General features: G+C 42.3%; 1 protein-coding gene across 8 annotated transcripts in view; it reads right to left on the bottom strand.

Moving 5' to 3' along the window:
* The window catches only part of MYO1B (myosin IB), a 106,586-nt gene extending 86,285 nt beyond the window's left edge, over positions 1-20,301 (bottom strand). For 5 of the 8 annotated variants that reach the window (XM_015634913.3, XM_015634915.3, XM_015634910.3 and 2 more), the window contains exon 1: positions 4,526-4,666. In XM_015634913.3, coding sequence (XP_015490399.1) covers positions 4,526-4,660 — 135 coding nt within the window. In that variant the 5' untranslated portion in view covers positions 4,661-4,666. Of the gene's footprint in view, positions 1-4,525; positions 4,667-5,254; positions 5,274-19,757; positions 19,861-20,129 lie in introns of those variants that run through there. The other 3 variants (XM_015634912.3, XM_015634911.3, XM_015634909.3) reach the window with 3 other exon arrangements.
* Positions 20,302-20,749: the final 448 nt, after the last annotated feature.

Genomic DNA, 20,749 nt, shown 5'->3' with positions numbered 1-20,749 from the left:
TCACATTTGTCAGCATCCCAAACAGCAAAGGAAAAGTAATTGCTGAACTGGATTGGGTGAGCATATTTCAGCCAATTTAAAAAAAAACCTTAAGAGAGGGAGTTCAACAGAACCAGTCAAAAATTCATCAATCACACACAAACTGAACTTTATGAATGTATTTAAAGTTTTCCATGCGGTCTGCAGGTCACACATTTTAACCACACAAACTGCTCCCTGAAACCTTCAAATAATCAACACTGTGGGATTCTTTCCTACTTGCTAATGCATTGCCCATGAGCCACATTTTACTTCGTAAAGTTAACGAAAGACTCCCACGGGCTTTTGTTACCAACAGTTACAGAAAAGAACTTTTGTGGAACAGCAATGCAAATTTTATCAATGTAAAGTTTAAGAGTTGCAAAAACAATATAATAAACAATTACAGCTTTCTAATGAGATTTTTCTTGGTCAGACATACCTCAGACATTTCCAGACATGACTAAACTCTAAGATTCCCATTTCCAATTAACACATGCGTGTTACCCAACAAACCCTTCCCCCTGCACAAAGCCACTCAGCATGAGATTACTGCAGAATCTGATGGTCTTTAGTAGAATATTTGGCCTAACTCCAGCTCCACCAGCCTTCATGCTTATTTTTATAGGCACAGCCTCCAGCTTTGCGCTCTAGTATGTAACACAACACCCAAGTCTATTCAACTTTCCACCAAATACACATAAAATTGAACAACAGGTCAATGAAGCCACAGTCTGTTCCCTCCTCTTAGGAGGGAACTCATTGACCTGTTTGCACCATGGCATGAAACTTTGCCAATGTTTTTGAAGGGTTTACAGCAAACGTGCCTGGGATGATACAAAAGGAGCATCAGAGAATGCAGATCTAAATGCTTTTGTAAAGGGAGCTCTTATGGAGTAGATCTAGAGTTTCAAAGGGGCAAATGGAGCTGGCACTGAGATCTCCAACAGCAAACATAACAACTGTGAAAGAGACTAGAAAAGGCAAAAAATCTTCTAGTGGCATGAGCCCAACTATCTTGTCATCTTTGGCTGTGGGGAGGGGAGAGGTTTGGCATTGTTCACTGATGGCTCGATCTGACTCTCACATTTCATAGAATCACAGAAGAGTTGGGGTTGGAATGAAAATTTAAAGGTCTGTAGTCCAACCGCCTCTGCAGTGAGCAGGGACATCTCCAACTAAATCAGGTTGCTCAGAGTCCATCTCCATGGTGACCTTGAATGTTTCCAGGGATGGGGCATCTCCTTGGACAGCCTGTTACAATGTTTTACTATCCACATCATAAAAAAAAAATAATCTTGCTTATTATCTAGTCTAAATCTACGCTCTTTGAGCTTAAAACCAATATTCCTCACCCTGTCACAACAGGCTTTACTGAAGAGCTTGTGCTCATCTCTCCACTGGGTCCCCTTTGTGCATTTACCTACCAAGACTGGCTGACACGACCGCACAGCATCTGGCCAACCTTACAGCCTCTTCAAAGCTATCCATGTTACAGGTCTCATTCCTCACAACAAACCCTTCTGAAGGACACAACTGCAACTCCCTTTTAAAACTAACATATGCAGCACAGACAGAGCCTTCAGTCTGCAGGAAACAGCTTAGAAAACCACGTTGGGTAAAGCCTGGTTTGCTGCACCTTGACTTTGTTCTTTAAACTTGGACACAACTTCTGGCAATGCCTGCAGTGGAACACTGACATGAGGGCTGAACTTAAGCCCACAGCTGAGCCATTCAAGGACAAATCCATTCCTACTGCCCTCTGAAAGGATCCTGAGAGGTCAATTTCTCTGTGTAGCTTGTTGGAGCAGCAGAAATCTGCAGTCTTGGTTAAGCACCGGCAGCAGCTCTTGAATAGCACAATTTGGTTTCCCCAGGATGCAAACTACAGATTTTACATGGTAAAACAAGCCTTACTTCCAGGTGTAACAGAGGCTCCATTGTCCTCATCAGAGTCTAAAACCAGAAATGCAAAGTGTAGTTGCCATGAATGGTGGCAACAAGGAGAAGGTAGAGAAGAGTTTGTACTTGAAAATTAACATGGTTGTTACAGTGAGCACTATTCCAACTGTTACTGTTTTACAAGTTTTCTAAAATATGCAACAGAGGCGTGAAAATTTGCAAGACAGCAAAACTCAGCTGATATGGAGAGAAGACAATATTCCTCAAGTGGTTTGGTAAATAGATCACAAGCTAAGTAACTTGCATACTTGGTAGCAGCATGTGGCACAGGCATGAACATCTCTTTTTCTCCACCACTGTATGTAGTGAATGTTCTAACACTTGCAAAGATCTGAAACATTTGGCCTTCATATTGTGGATTCACACACAGTGAATCCTTGAAAAAACAGGTTTTCCCACCTGCAAGCCAAAGGATTCTACATTGCTAGGGTAATGTGCCACCTGGTATCACCTACCAAAGCACATAATACAGACAATTTCACTGCCCATCAGTGTCAGGTGCAGCAGAATCAGAAACTGGCAGAAATACAAACTTCTCTGTCACCATCTCAAAGAACTGTGTGTTTGAACACACATTGTCAGCTAGCTCAGAACAGCAGACAATTACAAAACAAAACACCCATTTGCCATTAAAACATCCCATTTTCTTTTGAGAAAAAACTATCCAGTCTGAATTAAGCATGAAGATGTAGTTGACAGAAAAAAAAAACAACAAACAACAACAAAAAAGCCCCCTTGAGAAATCCACTCCCATAAGATTTATAGCAATCCTTCTTAAGAAACTGCACAGTCCAGGGTGCCCTCACACAACAGGTTTGCATCTTTAATGCTTTAAATAAAACTTTCAAGTATGACCCAAAGATTGGGCTGGGTGCTACTGCCTCATTTAATCTCCAGGCAAACAGCTCTCTTTCCTTTTCTTTTCCTTCATATTTTCTTGAGTTAAATGGAATGAGGTGATTCAGTATCATCCACTGTTACTGTAGGCATCAGGAATAGAATATTAACCCTAAAATTTATGTGGAACATGTTAAGCATACAAGCCATTGACTGGAGAAAAAAAAACATGAATCCCAGAAGAGGCAGCCACTGCAGTTGTTGAGAATGTAGGATTTACCAGAAGCAAGATGAAAGAGCAGAAAAGAGAAGTCTGATATCTACTTGCCTCTATTAACATCCAAGAGTTATCCATAGGGAACAAAACCCATCTTCAAGGAACGAGGAAAATTTAAGACACAAAGATTTTCAAATGTAACTCTCAAAGGTATAACAGAAGTTTAAAAACAAAAAAAAAAAAAAATTAACTTTTTTAACCATTGAGGAATAAATGTTTCCACAAATATACATTGTTTAGGTTTCATCTTCAACGAGGTTTTCATGGATACTAAGAGCCTTTTCTTAATCTAATTTTATTGTTTAATTTGTCAGTACAACCTGAAGGAGCAAATTGATGGAGATGATACAATAGCAGTTAGGAGCAACAGTGTGTTACCTACATAATGTCTCCAGAAAAAGGAGCAGGTGTGGATGAACGAGAAAATTGTTTGAGATGTGGCAGACAATGGATAGCAGAGGTACAAAAGCACAGACTATAACTAAGAGACAGAAGAAGCAAACAAAAATAGCAGAGATCCTCCCATACCTTCTCCTTTCTATTTAATGAAACCATGATGGTTCAAATGCTTAGCAAGAATGAAAACTAGAATGCTAAATTATAATTAAGTACAGAACACCTATTTGATTTTAGTAAGCTGCAGACATGATTGCTTGCAGATCATAGATATACTTTGGCTTAAATATTTAGGCTTGCCAGCAGCCTTGGAAAGTCTCTACAAACCATTAAATTCACGCAGCCTAAGCAGTATAACAGATATAACACCGTGCACATTTTAGCAAAAGTGGAACAAAGAGATGAAGCAGGAAATGAAAGGTTTAACTGGAATCACCATTTGCCTCTTCATTCCCTGCCTCTGTTTCAACTGCCAGTTCACAACATCTCTCCTACTGATCATCACTCAGAGATTAATATGCCTGAAGACGTGGATTGCTTCCACATATATCCAAGCTCATTGTATTTAGTTTCAAATCCAACCATTTTAATAAACACAACCTTTTTGCAAATCAAAGATAGTAGACAATATTTAAGTTACCCTTAGCATATTCCAAGCATGCATTGTTTCTGCTTCAGCAGAAACATCCTGAAAGTGCCTTCCCTGTAACTGAATTATTTATAACTGGGATGCCCTCTAACAACAGGAGCATCAAAGTTACTGTCTGCAGCAGTCCTGGAACTGTTCTTTATGATAATCAGAGGTCCCCCATGTCGTGCAATGGTAAAAAAGAAAAAAGGAAATATATCCCAGATGGGAATGATCAAATGCAAAGAATGCAGTACAGGAAAGACTACAGCACAAGGTTTAAAACATCCCTAATACAATAGATAATGTTCAGGCACTGTGTCTGTGTGTATCCTTATAAATAAACACATATCTTAAGAATGACAGCACAGCTCCCCATAGGATGTTATTACTTAACATATACTCACATAAACCTCATTGTGATCAAAGCGCTTCTTCAGGTTATTGATGAAGGAATCTTCATTAAGTGGCTCTAGGAGAACCATATCTCCCACCCCTATCATGTCGTCTAAAAGCGATGTCTTGACCTCCATTTTGGCCATTTTGTCCTGGGAAAAACAAAATAAACAAGATTATAACAAACACCAAAGGTTAGCCCAAGGTTTTTATAATTATTCACAGGCATTATCTCGTAACACTACTTCAGGAATAAAAGTTAAAAGAACACCACATTAAAATTGTGTTTCCAAGGAACATTCTCAGTCATTGCATCTATCCAGGTAGTCCACATGATTCTGAAATTTAACTTAAAATAGTCAACAATGCCTTCTGGTCCACTATACATGAAACTCCTAGAAACAGGAATGAAGATTCCAGTGGGCATCCAAACCAGAGTATTTGGATAACTTCAACACAATGTTCTAGTGCATGCAAGCCTGTGTTTTATCAAAAGCTTCATCAGGATCTCCAAACTAGGGTTTAAATTTGTCAGTAACCCTAATCTGAAATTCCTTTTCACCTTTACTTGCATTTTTCCAACTCCATTAATACTGAAATAGAAACCAACTTGTTGAACCCACTCAGAGACAAAAAACACAGTATTTGATCTTAGTTCACAAACCCTGGGCTCTGCAGTGCCTGTATTCCAGTACAGTGCTGGTATTGGCTACATGAAGCTACCAAATTACTTCATTTACCTGTAATTTTGTTGCTTGAGAGAATATTTTCATGGGGCAGCAACAATCCAGCTGACAAGTGGAGACACTGAATCAATATAACCAAAGTGGCAAAAGCCAGAAGCTGGGCTTGAACAGGGTACCAGGATCAAACAAAACAAAGTAAGCAAGTCTGATAAAGGAAGTCATTTAGACAAAGAAGCCAAGGTCAGGCTAAAACTTGGCACTTATTTCATCCTCCCAGCCTTTTGTCCCTCCAATCCAAACGCTGGAGATTACTGAGCTCCTCAAGAACTCTGGGCACACAGTTAGTGCTTTCTGCTTTCGTGAGGAGGCTGAAAACTGGACAGACTCTCAGCGGCAGCCAGCAAACAGAGCCAGGAACCAGAGGTGAGAGAACAGCTTTGCTGACCACACAAACCAAGGACCAGCTACTGCACAGCTACACAAAGCACAGCTCAACTTCACCAGTCAGCTGTCACCTCCCAGCTACAGAATGCTATCAGGCTGTCCTTGGTCCCGCCTACCACTGCTGCACATTTTAGTTCTAAATACTTTTCCTTGTTTCCCAAAATGCCATTGAGCAGCTATTACTTATGTAATCAGTGCTACCTTGCCGTGGTACCCCTCCATCAGATGACTAATTTAAAACAAGCAAAGTCTTTTACCTCTCCCTTCTGCCTGCAGCCACTACTTCACAAAAATTTATTTGATGTTTTTCATCAGTGAGTGACGTTTGAGGGATTTCAGATCAAGACTTAAGTCTGGCTTGATGTTTTTCCAAATGCAACGAAGAGAAGCACAGCTCCACAGGCAGCTAACAAAGCGATACAAAAAGATCCCCAAAACCTGAACCAAGCCTGGGAATTACTAGAAATTCACATGGAAATGCAAAAACAGTGCTGAGCTATGGTAACCAACCAAAGCTGAGTCAACTCTGCTAAACAAACAAAAAAGCATTTATTTTAAACAGAAACACTGGACAAATATTTTTGTAGAGAAAGAGACTTTCATTCTTAAAAGTTCACCTCTCTGAATCACCAAAAAAATTTTAAACATTTGTAGAATCTTTTCAGAGGTATCACTTCAACTTCTGCATCCTATTAAGACAAATTCTTTAAACTACCAATCTTGTTTCAGTGACCTAATTACTTCCCATACATCAACTAATGCTCAAATAATTTTTGAAGGCTGAAAAAATAAAGCCCTTCTAAAGTATGGAACTTATTAAATAATGGCTTTGTGGCCAAATATATTAAAAAAGGCAACACAAAAATCCTTAAAAGGGCAATTTAAACCTAGAATTTAAGTTCTAAGTACAATACCTCATTTACCATTGTGAAATTACATACCACCTACCATACTTCATGCATCACTGCTTGGGAATTTTGAGAGCAAGAGCAGCCAAACCCATCGAAAACATCCATTATTCCCAAAGTGGCATGTTTTGCAGAAGAGGGGTAGGAAGACACTATACTTTTATAAGCTGGATCAAAAAGTTTTATACATATATTGACTTATCAATATATTGGAAAAGTTCAATTTTATGGTCAAAGGTTAATTTTCAGCTTGGTTTTTTCCACAATAATTTACAGCATTCCATGACTAAAATATTTTTCATTAACTTGTCAGTTAGAAAATACTAGAAACCCTAGTTTTGGTGAAAAAATTAAACAGGATGAGACAAATTATTTAACACTGATTGCTCAAAGCCATTTTCAATAGCCTAGCCTTTGCAACAATTCATCAAAGATCACCTCCTGCACTTACATATGATTCAAGATTTTTCTGCCATACCAGCATTGTTAGCCTTTGCTTTGGTGGAATCCAATCATAATCCCTGCTCTGGTTTAGCTAACAAAAGAAAATCCAGCCTGTGGGATAATTTGGTCTATCTGAGGTAAAAAATGGAGGAAAAAAAGCACTGCTAAGAGAAAACAACCATGTTTAAACATATAGTAATCAATTAAATAGGATTCAATAACTGAAATTAATCTACTAGAAGAATATAGTAGAAGATCAATATAAAGCACTTTCAAAATACCAAATGCTAATTTTAGAAGTAGCTTTATAAAAAATGTCAAAAATCAGCACACTACACAGGAAAAAAAAAATCAAACCCTTGCAACATTACATGGCTAAACATCAGAAAAAGCCCAGAAACTCAATCCAAATCCATGTCCAAGTATTTGCCATATACTCAGATGCCTTGCAGCTGTTAATATTTCCCATCAGCACTGCTGACAGCGTGCTCACCACAGTTTGGAGAGCAGCACATAAAAGCAAATGGCTTCTACTTTTGGATGTATTTGTATACCTTTAAAAAGATGAATGCTTCCCAAGAACCATTTTCAAGAACCAGATCTATGAGAAGGATGGGACCAGAACCTGCTCCCAGTGCCCAAGGAATCAGGAGGATCAGATTCTTCCTTCAGCATTCCCTGGTCTCATCCATACCTATTTACCACTTTAGGCTTCTCCTAAATTTACCCTCTTGTCCCTAAAGGAAAGATCAGCAGCACTTCAAAATACCTCCTTTTTCTGTAGGCAGTTGTCAAATCTGTTCTTCCTCCCTTTGGTTTTATATCTAAGCCTTAATTCAATGGAGTGAGAACATTTGCAACGTGTTTCAATTCTCAGAAAAAAAAAATTTAAATGCCTATTCAGTAATCCTTCACAGTTTGATCTGTTTTATGTTGGACAACATGCTTGGGAGAAGAAGTGCTGGGCAGGCTATGTCTTTAAAATGCTTTTATCCACAAACTCCCACGCCACACAGAGCCTTTTAAAATACAGACTGTTGTATCCACTGCTTGCAGTGCCTGGGATTGCCATCCAGCCAGGCCAGTTGAATCTAAAACCCTCTTGCCCCTTTTGGGCACAAGGACGGCAAATTAAAAACCACAGCGTCCCACAGCCACAGCAACCCTATCACTGGCCATTCTGAAACAAGGGTTAATGACAACTATAAATAGAAGAGAATGCAGAGAATAGGCAAAACCCCCAAAGCCTTGCACATTTAAATGCACACATTCTCTACGGGGGAAATGAAGTAATGCCCTGTTATTGGCATACAGCACGTTACGGAATTGTCCAAGGTTTTCCACATCACCCTCCAACAGCAGAACAGCAACAATTGTCAGCAGCTTCCTACAGCTGTGCGGTCCTTAGGTCACTCTTAAAGAGTTTGGTGCTCTGGAACTATCACTGTCTGCAGAGGTGGCTTGTTTTTTTCTTTCCAGGCATTGTAGCAAGAGGACAATTTCCCTAATATCAAAACGGATACGGATGTACTCATGTATGCTTCAAGCTCTGATTATTTGAAAATTAAAAACAAAATTTTTTTTAAAAAATATTAAAATTAATTTAAAAAACACCAAGCCTTTGGTTTCACGGCAACCACTGTAGATTTTTCTTTTGTAAGTCTTAACAGGGAGAATGTGCAACATCAGTAATTCAGTAGTGGAGTTCAAACTGATTTCATGTGCCAGGTCTGATCCTGAGCCCCTGTCAGGCTGTAATTATGCCTGCCCACCCCTTCCCAGTTTTCTCTGTCCAGGAGCAATCATCAGCCCACACAGAGTGGGGACATTGACAGGCCACTGCAAAAAGCAGCCAGGGATACAATGTCATTACTCGAACAAAACAAAACCAAGAGGGGCCGCAACCATCATCTCCTGCTGCTGCTCATGACAAGCCTAAGTACCAATTTAGCAAGAGGCAGGATTTAAATTCATCCTGTTCTGCTGCCCAGCAAACCTTGTGACTCACCAGCCTCTGACTGATGCCCCAAAGGTGCAAGTTCATTGGAAACACCCTGTGCTGGTTCTCCAGGCAAACCCAGGCAGACTCTGCAGCTGAACTGTTACAATGCCCTTTTCACTCAGAGCTACATTTCCCGACATCAGCATGTGTGAAAAAATGTTGAGATCATCCAGAGGAAACCCTTGCTTTCCCTCCAGACCCCTCCCATCTGCTGCCAGGCCACGGTCTGCCAGGAACACCTGCACCCTCCTTCCCAGCTGTGACTGCTCTCAGTTGTTGCTCTGACACATCCATGCCCTGTGGAAAGGCACATGCAGAAAACAACTCCATGCTGCAGCCCACCACTTTGTCCTGCAAGAAGATGGACTTGAGGAATGTGATGGACAGATTGCAGGATTGGAATGTTAATAGATATTGCAACATCAGTAAAAGCATTGAGAGAACTAAAATGCTTCCTCTGACTATCTCCCTTTGGTTTCGCCAGTGTCTGAATAGCTTCTGAATTCATTTCTTTCTCGCAGTCCTACTGAACAAATCAGTATTTTCCAAACTGAAAAAGTTTATCATTCGGACCTTTTGAGTTAGCTAATGTTTCTCACATCTTACCTACCAAGCAAGAGCTGTTATTTGAAGCCTTGTGCAACATCTCTTAAATTTCCGTGGGCACTGAACATTGCACACGTGTGCCGGATTCCTTGAGCACTTAACAAGAAACAGCTCTGGTGAATTACAAAAGTAAAATGCATCATTAGGGGGTGTATTTGTATTGGGACCGCAAGAATGTTTGCATTCAGCATCAGCTAACAGGGAACAGCCCTTCAGCAACATCAGATTAGGGCAGTCTCGCACCAGTGACTGCAATTTAGATGACAGAAGATCTGACCAGAGAATTCCATAGGAGAAACAAATGTTCCGCTGGCCTCTGCTACCAAGCACCACGCATTTATCTAAAGATTGGGTAATTTTCAAGAAAGAATCAGGCCAATTAAGGTACTGTTGAACAAACAGCTGAACCACGTGAGGCAATATCATCTTTTAATAGTTTAACAATGGAGACTTAACTGCAGCTTAGAAAAACTGATAGTGGGATAATTAGACTGCATTAGGACATGTACAAAATGTTTGCTGGAACATTATCTCCTCGTGACCTTAAGAGTGGATGAAACTTTCTTCATGACCAGGACTCGGGTTCCTCATAAATGCAGAACTGAGAGGTTTTGTTGTTGCTGAAGTTCTTTAGGGCTTATTGGAGGGGTATTGGGGTTTTTGTTTTGGTGTGGGGGTGGGGTGTTTTTTATTTTTACATCAGCTTGGTTACAACCCACACTAAGCAGTAATCTCCCCTAAAGTGAGAGAGATGCTTCTCTCATGCTTCTGTTCATATTATGATGAGACTATGAACAACTCTGGTATCACTGAAAAGGTGCACAGTACCTTACCACAAAACCAAAATCAAATGAGCCATGTATGCAGAAGATACAGCTTTGCCCTCCTTCTCTTCCTTAAAAAAAAAAATACGAATTCAGCAGCCTGAGGGGGCTGTGTTTGCATTTCTCTAAGGCTACTTTGTTATTTTTTTTCCCCAGTAGTTTGAATAACATTAGCATGGATATTACCTGCTCTACGAGACCGTGGGGTATATCTATTCTATTATTCCTCCTTTACAGTCCCAGCAGTACATGTCTTCAAATTACTTCTGATAATTATTTTGCAACCACAACACAATAACTGCCACCAGTAATCGCACTCTGGGGTTGATCTATTTCCTAAGTCAACTTTCTGCCTTGCTTTAACTCATCTGGGTCAGTCACACAGTCACACCAGGTTTTGGGAAAAACATTTGGGTCTTTCAACGTTGCTAAGGCACTCTCCTTTAGCAGCTGTGAAAATACAGTCAAAATATGTCTGCTACTCCATTTTTATCCTGCAAATGTTCCTTTACATCTTGGATTATATCGAGAGGCTTCAAAGATTATAGGTGTGAAGTGGCCTTTTCTGTAAATGGTTATTCTGGAGTCCTTTTTTATTTTTTTTCTTTTAATGGGGAAAACACCTTGGGCATTTTCAATGCATCTAGGTCTTCATTTCCAAGGCTATTTACCATCCAAAATTCTGGTTAAATTCCCACTGAGTTCAGCAGAAACAGGATCCATGGCGGTTTCTTATATTTAGGCTTTTCTTAGTCATTGCCTAGCCACAGAGTTTTATAATCATTCCAGGTCCACATCTACAGAAAGGGATAAAGTATTCAGTAACAAAGAGGGTCCAATTTTGGCACATACACCTTACTAAGATTTCCTTAAAACTTTTTCAAAATAAGGAACAAAATGTGACTGCAAAGCCAAAAGTTGTCAAAGGTCCTGCCTTCTCCCCCTAAACCAAAGACTAGATTTCAGACTGGCAGTGTTCTTTGGACAGCACAACTTTCAAAAAATTGTCAGTACAGGATATGAGCACATAGACAACACACTCGTTCTTTCAGAAAAAAAAATAAATTAAAATCTTTTACTACTGGATAGCCAAACTCCACTAAGCAGTGGGTGCCCTTTTAAACTGATTATCTTAACCTTTCAAGCTGCCGCTTAAGGTTTTCTGCCAATTTTGGGGGATCCTGCCCAATACAAAGGTTACGTTTGCAGAACAGGGGCACGAAAACCAAGGTAACATTTATTTATATTAGGGGATCTTCTTTGTTTGCTGTATGTCACACACCAGTAGCTTGTCACCACACCACACCAGAGCTCGGATTCAAAAGAGCTCTCAGTAGCAGATCCCCACAAAACACTTTTGCAATCAATCAGCCCTCACAAAGTCAAATCACTTCTTTCAACTGAGGTTTCAGTGCCTTGGGAACAATCCAGCAATCAGCTGTAATCGAGATCTTTGACTAAAACAGGATTTTTACTTTCTATTCCACATAAGCACAGGGGCAGAGAGCAAGCCTTGCTTTCCTGCAGTGAGCACAGGAACCACACATCCCTGATCAGGCAAAAGATCTGCTCAGGGTGGAGCAACTGGAGTGAACACTAATGTACATCCTTGGTAAGGCAGGTACTAAGAGATGTCCTAATACTACAGGGTTAAAATACCAGAGCACTAATCTGCTGCTGAAATGCTTTGTTGCCTGTTAAGCAGTCGGTGATAAGCCCTGCAGATATGCAGAAAACGAAATAACAGGCCAGGTAACACCACAGCTTCACTCAGCTGCCAACAGCAGATGGAAAAGCAGCCACAGAAAGTCGTCACAACAGTCACTGAACCAGGCTTAAAACCGGTCACAGATGAACACAAACCTAATCAGGAGCTTCAGGAAATCCAGATCCCAGAAGGGGCATTGGTGCCTGTATCTACCCAGCATCAAGTCAGCCACAATAACTGAGCGTACCCTAACTCCTAAAGCAGTCAGCACTCACAGTTTCCACAGCTTTCATGCACTCACATCATCTTCCAAGCAGTAAAAGTCTGGGTAAAGCAAAAATTTCCCTGTCTTTTTCCATTTAAAACAGGAGGAGAAGAAGCTGCCCAAATACCACCCCATAGATGATCTTCTAGCCCACTGCAGTTTCCCCTCCTGAAAACCTCACCATCAGGGTCCTTGAAATATTTGTAAATAAAGTTTGGAATGTTTTTAGCCTAGTATTTTATGAAAATAAGACAAATTATGCCAGCTGTACATCTCTTGGTCTATGCATCTACTCTCTCAGACATGTCTAATGTTGAATTTTATTTGAAAGGACAGAGTAAAGGACAACAGAACAGCTGATTTTCCACACAAAAGCAGGCAGGAGAGATCTGAGCACAAGCACTCCATCAGAGACATGGGTTGCAAGGAGAACAAACCCCTTATTAAGTACCACAGAGCAGAAAAATTGCTCTGCAAAATTCCCTAGCTAGAGAAAAAGCTTCAAGTGGAAATTATTACTTCTTTGCAAGTCAATCCATCACAAGAGAAAAATCTGCAGGAAGTCAGACCTGACTAGTCCCATTTCTCCCAGGAGTAGCTGCCAAGGTAAGACAGAAGTGCAAGGTTTTACCCTACCACTTGCCATCACTGTCTATTCTGCACATCAGTTTCTGTCCAGCAAGACACTTCTATTTTTTAATGAAGGAAGGGAATAAAAGAATTTGGATGCAAGTGTTGCAGGAACAGGAAACATTATTTGCCCTAAGATAAAAAAGAATCTAATTAAGGGAAGACAAGGCTTAAATAAATTACATGTTCTGTTTGTCTCAAGCAGTTGACCTATATCCACAATTTTGTCATTTTCATCCTCAACAGTAGTTTTCAGATAGACACCTGAAATCAGAGGATAAAAGTCATCAATTTCTAAATCAATGTATCTCCAGCTCTTCCTGTGTACTGTATCAAGAGATATTTCAGACAATGAGAGGTGTTCATGAAGTTGCATTTCAACACCTGGTAATCACCCTTGCCCAGATATCCATGAAGTTAAAATCCAGCAAGACGGTGTTTTCATTAACAACTAGCACAATCAACAGAGATTTTCCAAATAAAATAAAAAACTTCATAGACTTAGAGAGGGACACCTTCTTAAAACATCAATAGAAAGCAACTCCCTTCCACAGACAGAAAACAGCCGGTCCCAGGGCAGGCAAACTCAGCGCACACTCACAGCTAAATCTCCCCTCGCTGTGTTTCAGTGAGAACTATCATCTGGCAGTTTTTAGGAAGCAAAAAGTTCTATTCACAGGAGATACACACAAGCTCCCCGTGTTCCAGAAACCTGTTACAAGGCACAACGAGGTCCAACTCTAACCTTGCTTGCCAAAAGATTTTCCAGGGTTTCTCCTGGCGTGAACTTTGTTTCAACAGAGCCCTGAACTCTTTGATCACTGAAGGTAATCTCCAGAGCCCTTTTAACTCGGGCAGCCTGACAGCCTGTGAGCTGAACAATGGCAATTGTAGCTGTATCTGTTCTGTTCAAACCCACCACATCCTACAGCCATGACTACTATATTAAACTGCTCCAGAGAGCCACTTTTCATTTCATTTTCATTTTTAATTTTCATGCCTTCTCCATGAGAAATGCTTCTTACAGTGTGCCTTATTTCTAGATTAAATTTATTCCTGATCAGCTAATACCCACGTTTTGCTTTTGCTAATGCTGCTGGGGTTTAGTTTTGTTTTTAAATTTAAATGTGTTTTCTTCCTCACAGGGAAGTATTGATGGAGGTTCATTTCAATGGACTTCATTCCAAATAATGCATAGCCAGTATTGCCTATTTCCCTCTCAGTGGCTTTTCCATCCCCCTTGACCATCCCAATCACCCTTTTCTGCTCCCTCTCCTATTTGAACCCATCTTGGCTGAGCAGGGATTAAACTAGGCTGTACAGAGGATTCCTGGTACATCATAACAGCAATATTTCCTCATCACTACAGGAATATTCCTTCATAGAGAAAGGGATTCATTTTCATCCCCTCCACAAGTCTTTTTCCTTCTCCAAAGGTTCACAGGGAATTCCCTACTTACTCTGTACAACAAACCTGAAGTTCTCCATCAGTCACAGACTTACTTACACACATAAAAGTTAGCAAGGGTCTCCAGACATTCAAGCAACCATGTGTTTATCTTGTAGGCTTATTTATTCCCAAAAACAATCTGCCTTTCAACCTCTACCACCTTTCTGCTGCCCTGTCTCCAAGGTAGAGCAGCTGCTATTTTTGCTGGAAGTTAGACATGCCAGGTATCCCTTCTTTCATATCAGGTAAGCATGAGCTCTGCTAGGAGAAGCTTTTTTCTCAGCCCTCAGACATGAAGATCTAGCCAAGCTATTAAGTGGACAGTGAACTAGTTCCCAGAGACCCAGAAAAAATGGCATTTCATATCTTCATCAGTGTCTCTACATTAAGTTGTTTATTTGCTTTCATAGAGGAACAGTGGAGAGGATTAATAGCAACTCACTCCCTTTAACAGCTCTCCTAAAAGCAGGGCTGACTTCTTACTGCAGTGCCATCCACAGAGTCCTTATGCAATAAGGACTTTAAGGATACCTCTTTGATCTAAAAGGATACCCTTAATTGTGCTTCAAATTGTTTTAACACAAAGGCATTAAAACATGGAGAGTAAGTGTAACTTTCTTTGCTTGTGCTTTCCCAAGATACAGAATTCAACACTTCATCACCCAGCAGTTTCCTCATTTCTGAGGTTACTGGCAAGGATTTAAGCACAGTATCAGGACACTGCATACACTCCACTGTGCATAAAAACTGATGGTTTCCTTAAGGCCCAGTCTTTTTAAAGATCTTCAAACACCAATACACACTTGTAGACAAAAAGAGAACAGACTCCATAAAGAAAATGGATATAAAAGAGTAGAAACTTTTCAGGGTGTGACAAAACATTTCAGGATGTCAGGGGTTGCTATTTCTTTTTTTCCATTGTGGCAAAGCCTACAGTTTAACTATTCTGATTTGTAATTTTATATTTGTACTCTTATTGCAATTCAAAGTACCCCCAGTAGCACTTTACAGTGTACAAGCTATAAAAATTATAGAATATTACAGAAAAGGAAGCATAAAGCAAACAACAAGAGAGCTGACATACAACACATATTTGTGGGCCCAGGAAACTTGTACCAGTGTTGACCAGGCTGTGGTCACAGACTTTCAAAAACTGGTTTCTGCTTACAGTAGGGAAAAAGGAGTCTTTCCTTGCTGCCTCCATTTAGAAAATAAAGAAATCCACAACAAGCACTTCTGATAGGACAACAACCACCAACATTTCGGTTACTCTGCACCTATTCCTCACAACCTATTCCTCTTTTTCTCCTTGATATATGCTCTTACTTTCCTCCTGGAGTCTTCTGCTCTCATGGTCCTCCTGCCCACCAACATAAAGACTTCTGCCAATGTAAGACCCTTGGAAGGGCTGCTGCCTCTCCAAGACAGGGAGAAGAAAAAGTTTACTAGTACACCCACACTGAAGAAGCAATTCCAGGGCAGCACTTCACAAAGCCAGAGACAAGGCAGTTACCTGAGCCAAAGATACACCCACTCCCCACCCCTGCAAAGGAAAGAAAATCTTAGGGACAGTAAACATTTCTCACCCTCACTCCTTGGGACTCTGGATATTTGGATTCCTTATCTTGAGCCTTCAGCTTGTCTGCTGAAGTGTTAAATTTGGTCACTTAGGCTGGAGACCACCTCTCGATTGCTTACCTCTCAAAAGCTGGAGCACTGGAAGAAAGATGTTGTTCTGGCCTCTGGAGTCTGTAACTCCTGCTTTACAATCTGCATAGGAGAATTCCCCAACCAGTTTGCATCTGGAAAGAGGACTTGATAATTCTTCTTTGCCTCTGAAACTGTATTTTTAAGTACTAGTCTTTCTCTCTGAAGCTGTCTCAACCCCACAGTGACTTCACTACCAGACTTAAAATAAATATATCAAGAAATTGATAGAAGCTTAATTGGTGATACCAAATGGAAAATTTCCAAGTAAAATGGAGTTGGGAGAGGCAAAAATATTAACTTTCTGTACAGTTTTCTTTAAAAGCTATGCCACTATCAGGAAACAAAAAATCAAAACAAACCAAACAAACAAAAAAGAGAGATCCTGATTTCCCACACTGTTTAGAACTGAAATCTAGAGTAATACACACCAAAAGACCCAAGCTTTCCCAAACCACAAGCAAACTGGGGCACAACTGCAAAGGATGAATGTTTTGAGACTAATGCTCAAATAGACCAGGAAAGATTCACAAAAAGACCCTTGTTGCAGTTCCAGTATCCTCTTTAACAGCTGCTTCACAGCATATGACAAAGAGTTGCAGAGATTTCCACTATCCCATCAGTGCAAAATCAAAATATTTAACTTTTGGACGCATTGTGAGTTTTGGGTCTTTTTTTCATTCTGGGAACTGCAAAACAGAAGAAAATTAATGTTATTCTTTACTGTTTCTTTATGACAAAGCATGCCTTGATGTTAGCTTATACACCAGAAATCAAACTCTGGTTTCCTTCTTTTTTGGAGGATATGAATGGAGAGGTTACATAAGGGTGTAACAAGAGCTGTTACTTCCTTTCCCAGTTGAAGAGAAAAAGCTGTAGATCAAGTTACAGACTCCAGGGCTGGTCATTGCTACTTCAGCCTTCCTAAAATTTTTGCCAGTAGTCTCACAACAAACAGAAGAGGCTACTTAGAAGGCTCTGAGAATTTAATACACTAAGTACGTAGCTATAAGGGAGGGAAAAACCCTTTATTTTTGTCTTTAATCAAACTCAGGAAATTCCCCAAGCTTGATGCATACAGTCACTACTTTCCATTTCAGTTTGCTGTTCATTAGTACAGTAAAAAAAGATGAATGAAATATAAGATTTATAGGACAGTCCCATACATGAGCTGTGCTAAGTACGCTCAGCAGTCTGAAAGGGCACTGAACTTTAATGGATATGTCAGCATTTATCCCAGCTCTGACCACACAACGCAAATGAAAGGAGGAAACAGTGTCCAAGCTTGGCCTACACCAGAACTAAACTTTTCTCCAAACTGTCCCACTGGCACTTTCTTCACCTTCCTCTCCAATTCCCAAGCTGCTGCTACTACTACTGCTGGAGGAAGATGAGATCAGACTCCAACATGAGGAATTTCTGTTCCCACAGAGCTCAGGGAAACCAGATGATCTCAGAGAATCATGTGAAGCAAGTCCCTGACACTTCCATGAGGCAGAGTATCTCCAGTATGTTGCCAGCAGTTTCTTAAGACTGCACAGTGGGAAAAATTAATGGCTTATGTTTCCAATTGCTCTCTCCCACTTCCTCTCCTCATTCGCCAGACTTTTATTTTCCCTTCCCCCAGAAGCACTAGTAGGCTTGCAATGTACATTTGCCCTTCTAAATGCAAATTAGATCAAGTCTTGCACAATGTGTGAAAGGGCTAACACAACAGAGCTAAACTACTGGCCCCTGTCATCATTTCCACACAGAGTTCCTCCCCACAGGTGTGACTTAACAAAGTGTCTAACCGAAAAAAAAATTTAAAAAACCCAAACAAACAAAAAAACAACCAATAAACCCCCAGGCAGATAAAAAGGCAAGCTTCTGGGATTCAAGATACTTTCATGAGTCCTTTCACCTTCACATCAATCTGACTGTGGTGCTCATAAGGAGCACCAGAAGCCTTTTAGATATCCAACACCACATGGGTGTTTCAGAAACATCCTAAGGACATGGAGGAACTTGTGGCAGCCTAACACGCCAGTAACTGCTACAAGCCAACATAAGCAGTGACCTCTTTATTTTACTTTGGGAAGAATGGGAATGCTCCAACCCTTACACCTTCACACAAAATTAAGCCGGAGGCAGCACACTGCATTAAGCACTAAATTGAAGACATTCTTAAACTCAGGTCTGCGACAACTGGAAATAGAAGCACGTGATGAGAAGAATGTCATTACTTTTCATATGTTTAAAATCAGCCAGGGACTCAACTTTACTTTAACAGATGGGTTGGACTATTTCTGCTCTCTAACACTGCACACTTTTGGGGAATGCCTTGTTTTTGACACAGAGCTTGACAAAGTGATGATTCATCCAGGGAAGGATGGGCAGCTTGTTGCCAGCCTTAATTCACAATTAACAATAGGACAGACGGATATGGAAGGCTCATGATTCGACACAAAAATCGCAAAGTCAGGAGTTTTACCTGACCTTTACGCCAGTGATCATTTCCAATCTGGATACAGTTTAAATAGTTTCTCTGACATAAATTTTAAGAGCAGTTAGCTTTTATTTCGTTACTGTTACATTTGTCCCCTAGAATAGCGGTCCTAAATACACAGCAAGTGACTCAATGACATGGTCTGAAATTTCAAAGCTTTAAATTACCGGCAAAAGCAAACAGCACGTGTGAGCACGGACGCGTGAGCACAGAGGTACCGTGGGCAAGGCAAGCACTGGACCACTTCGTGACTGCGCCGCCAGCCCCGCTCCCTGTGGCTCTGCTAAGGAAGGCCATTGTTTTCCAGCAGGGAGTCTGGCCACTCCGAGGAACAAAGGGATGCCCTTCCCAAAACACAGCGACAGCAGATGTCCCACACCGAATCCCAACAGCCTCCATGGGCGCACACAGGCGATCTTCCTTGGGAGGCTCAACCATGCCGTCCTCTCAGGGAAGTTCTCTGGGACAATGACCCTGCCCTGGAGAGCCCTTCCTCAAGTCTCCTCTCCAAGTGTTACCCGACAGCAGAATCCATCATCCTGCTCCAAGTTACCAAGCACTCTTCCCACGGTTCCCCCGAGCCCCACAGCCGAGCCCGCTCTTTTGAATTCAGCAAAGCCGCGCACACAGGGTAATTATTTTAAACAAGAAGAAACAGATGCCATCCTCTCTTCCCAGAAAGAGCGCACACACACACACACTCTCATATTTGAGGGAGCGAGCCCCGGACCGTCCCTGCATGTGTGCGCACCGTGTTCATGTCTCAATGAAGCTGTCCCAAGCCCGCTGCCATCCGCCAGACGCTTCTCGCAGCCTCACGCTCGCAGAGCGTCCCGAAGCCGCAGTTTAGAGCGGGGAAGGGGCGCGCAGGAGGAGCCGGGGCTGCCGCGCTCGGCACCCGCACCCAGCACCGCCGGTACCTCCTCACAGGAGAGCCGGCTCCGAGCCGCCACACCACCGCCCCAACCCGCTGCAGCGCCCACCCCATCCCTTTCCCCATCCCCTTCCCCATCTTCGCGGCTGCCGGAGCCCCCGGTGCCGCGGAACAAAGGGAGCCGGGGAGTCCCGAGGGGAGCTGTACCTCTGCCACCGAAGGGCGCTGCCCGCCGTCCCGCGACCGCCCGCCGCCTTCCGCCCCGAGCCGCCGGCGGACGCTGCCCTGCCGAGGAGCCGGCGGAGAGGAGCGGAGCGGAGCGAGCGGGGCTCAGCCCCGGCCCCTCCCCGCCCGCCCGACAGGGGCGGAGGCGCCGCCGCCCGCCCGCCCCGGGCCCGCAGCGCCGCCCGGCGGGCACCGCTCCGTGCGCGGGGTCCGGGCTGCACCCGCTCCCGGGGCTGTATCGAACCCCGGCCCGCACCGAGACACCGGGCTGCACCCGCTCCCGGGGCTGCTCCGGGACACCGGGCTGCTCCGGGACACCGGGCTGCACGGAGCCCCCGCCACCGCCCTCCTCACCTGGTCTCCCGCGCTTCAGACTCGCCTGCTCTGCAGTTCTCCAGTTCATTTCTTCCACCCTCACCTTAAGCCGTCAAAAACTAAGCAGAAAGAGAAATTGGCCTGTTTTGGTGTGAAACCAAACATCTCCCACACGGTTTCTGCAATAATGTTTTCAGTATTTCCTCAATTGAGTGTAAGCGCCCGAAAGTATTTACAGCAAGCTTTGACATAACATAGCTTATCTGCCCAGTCCTGCCCCGATAAGCGCCGGAGCCATCAACAATGGAGAGCGACTGCCCCATCGTATGAAAAGAGAGGCGGGGGTGGGAAGAAAAAGCCCTAGGGGGGGCTCATACTGTGTTTCAGGGACTGAGGGCAAGGGACAGAGGTTTCTCCCCACCCCCGTGAAAACTCCCCATTCACAGATGATGCGGAGAGTGTAGGTCTGTGTATTACACTGACACACTTCCTGGCAAAATACTCCGTGTGAAAAGTTTCACTGCTGGTGCTTTTTTCCTAAGAAACCAATTAGCACATTTTGTTACTTTCTCATGTTTGCAAGCAGGCTTTTCCCAAGCTGGGTTGTTTTTAGACAGCAATAAGCTTCCATTCAACCCGAAGCTAAACCTACAGTGAGA

This window comes from Parus major, chromosome 7, assembly GCF_001522545.3.
Source record: "Parus major isolate Abel chromosome 7, Parus_major1.1, whole genome shotgun sequence".
Taxonomy (NCBI): domain Eukaryota; kingdom Metazoa; phylum Chordata; class Aves; order Passeriformes; family Paridae; genus Parus; species Parus major.
Note: the sequence above shows the minus strand (reverse complement) of the source record. Positions and strands in the feature narration are given on the sequence as shown.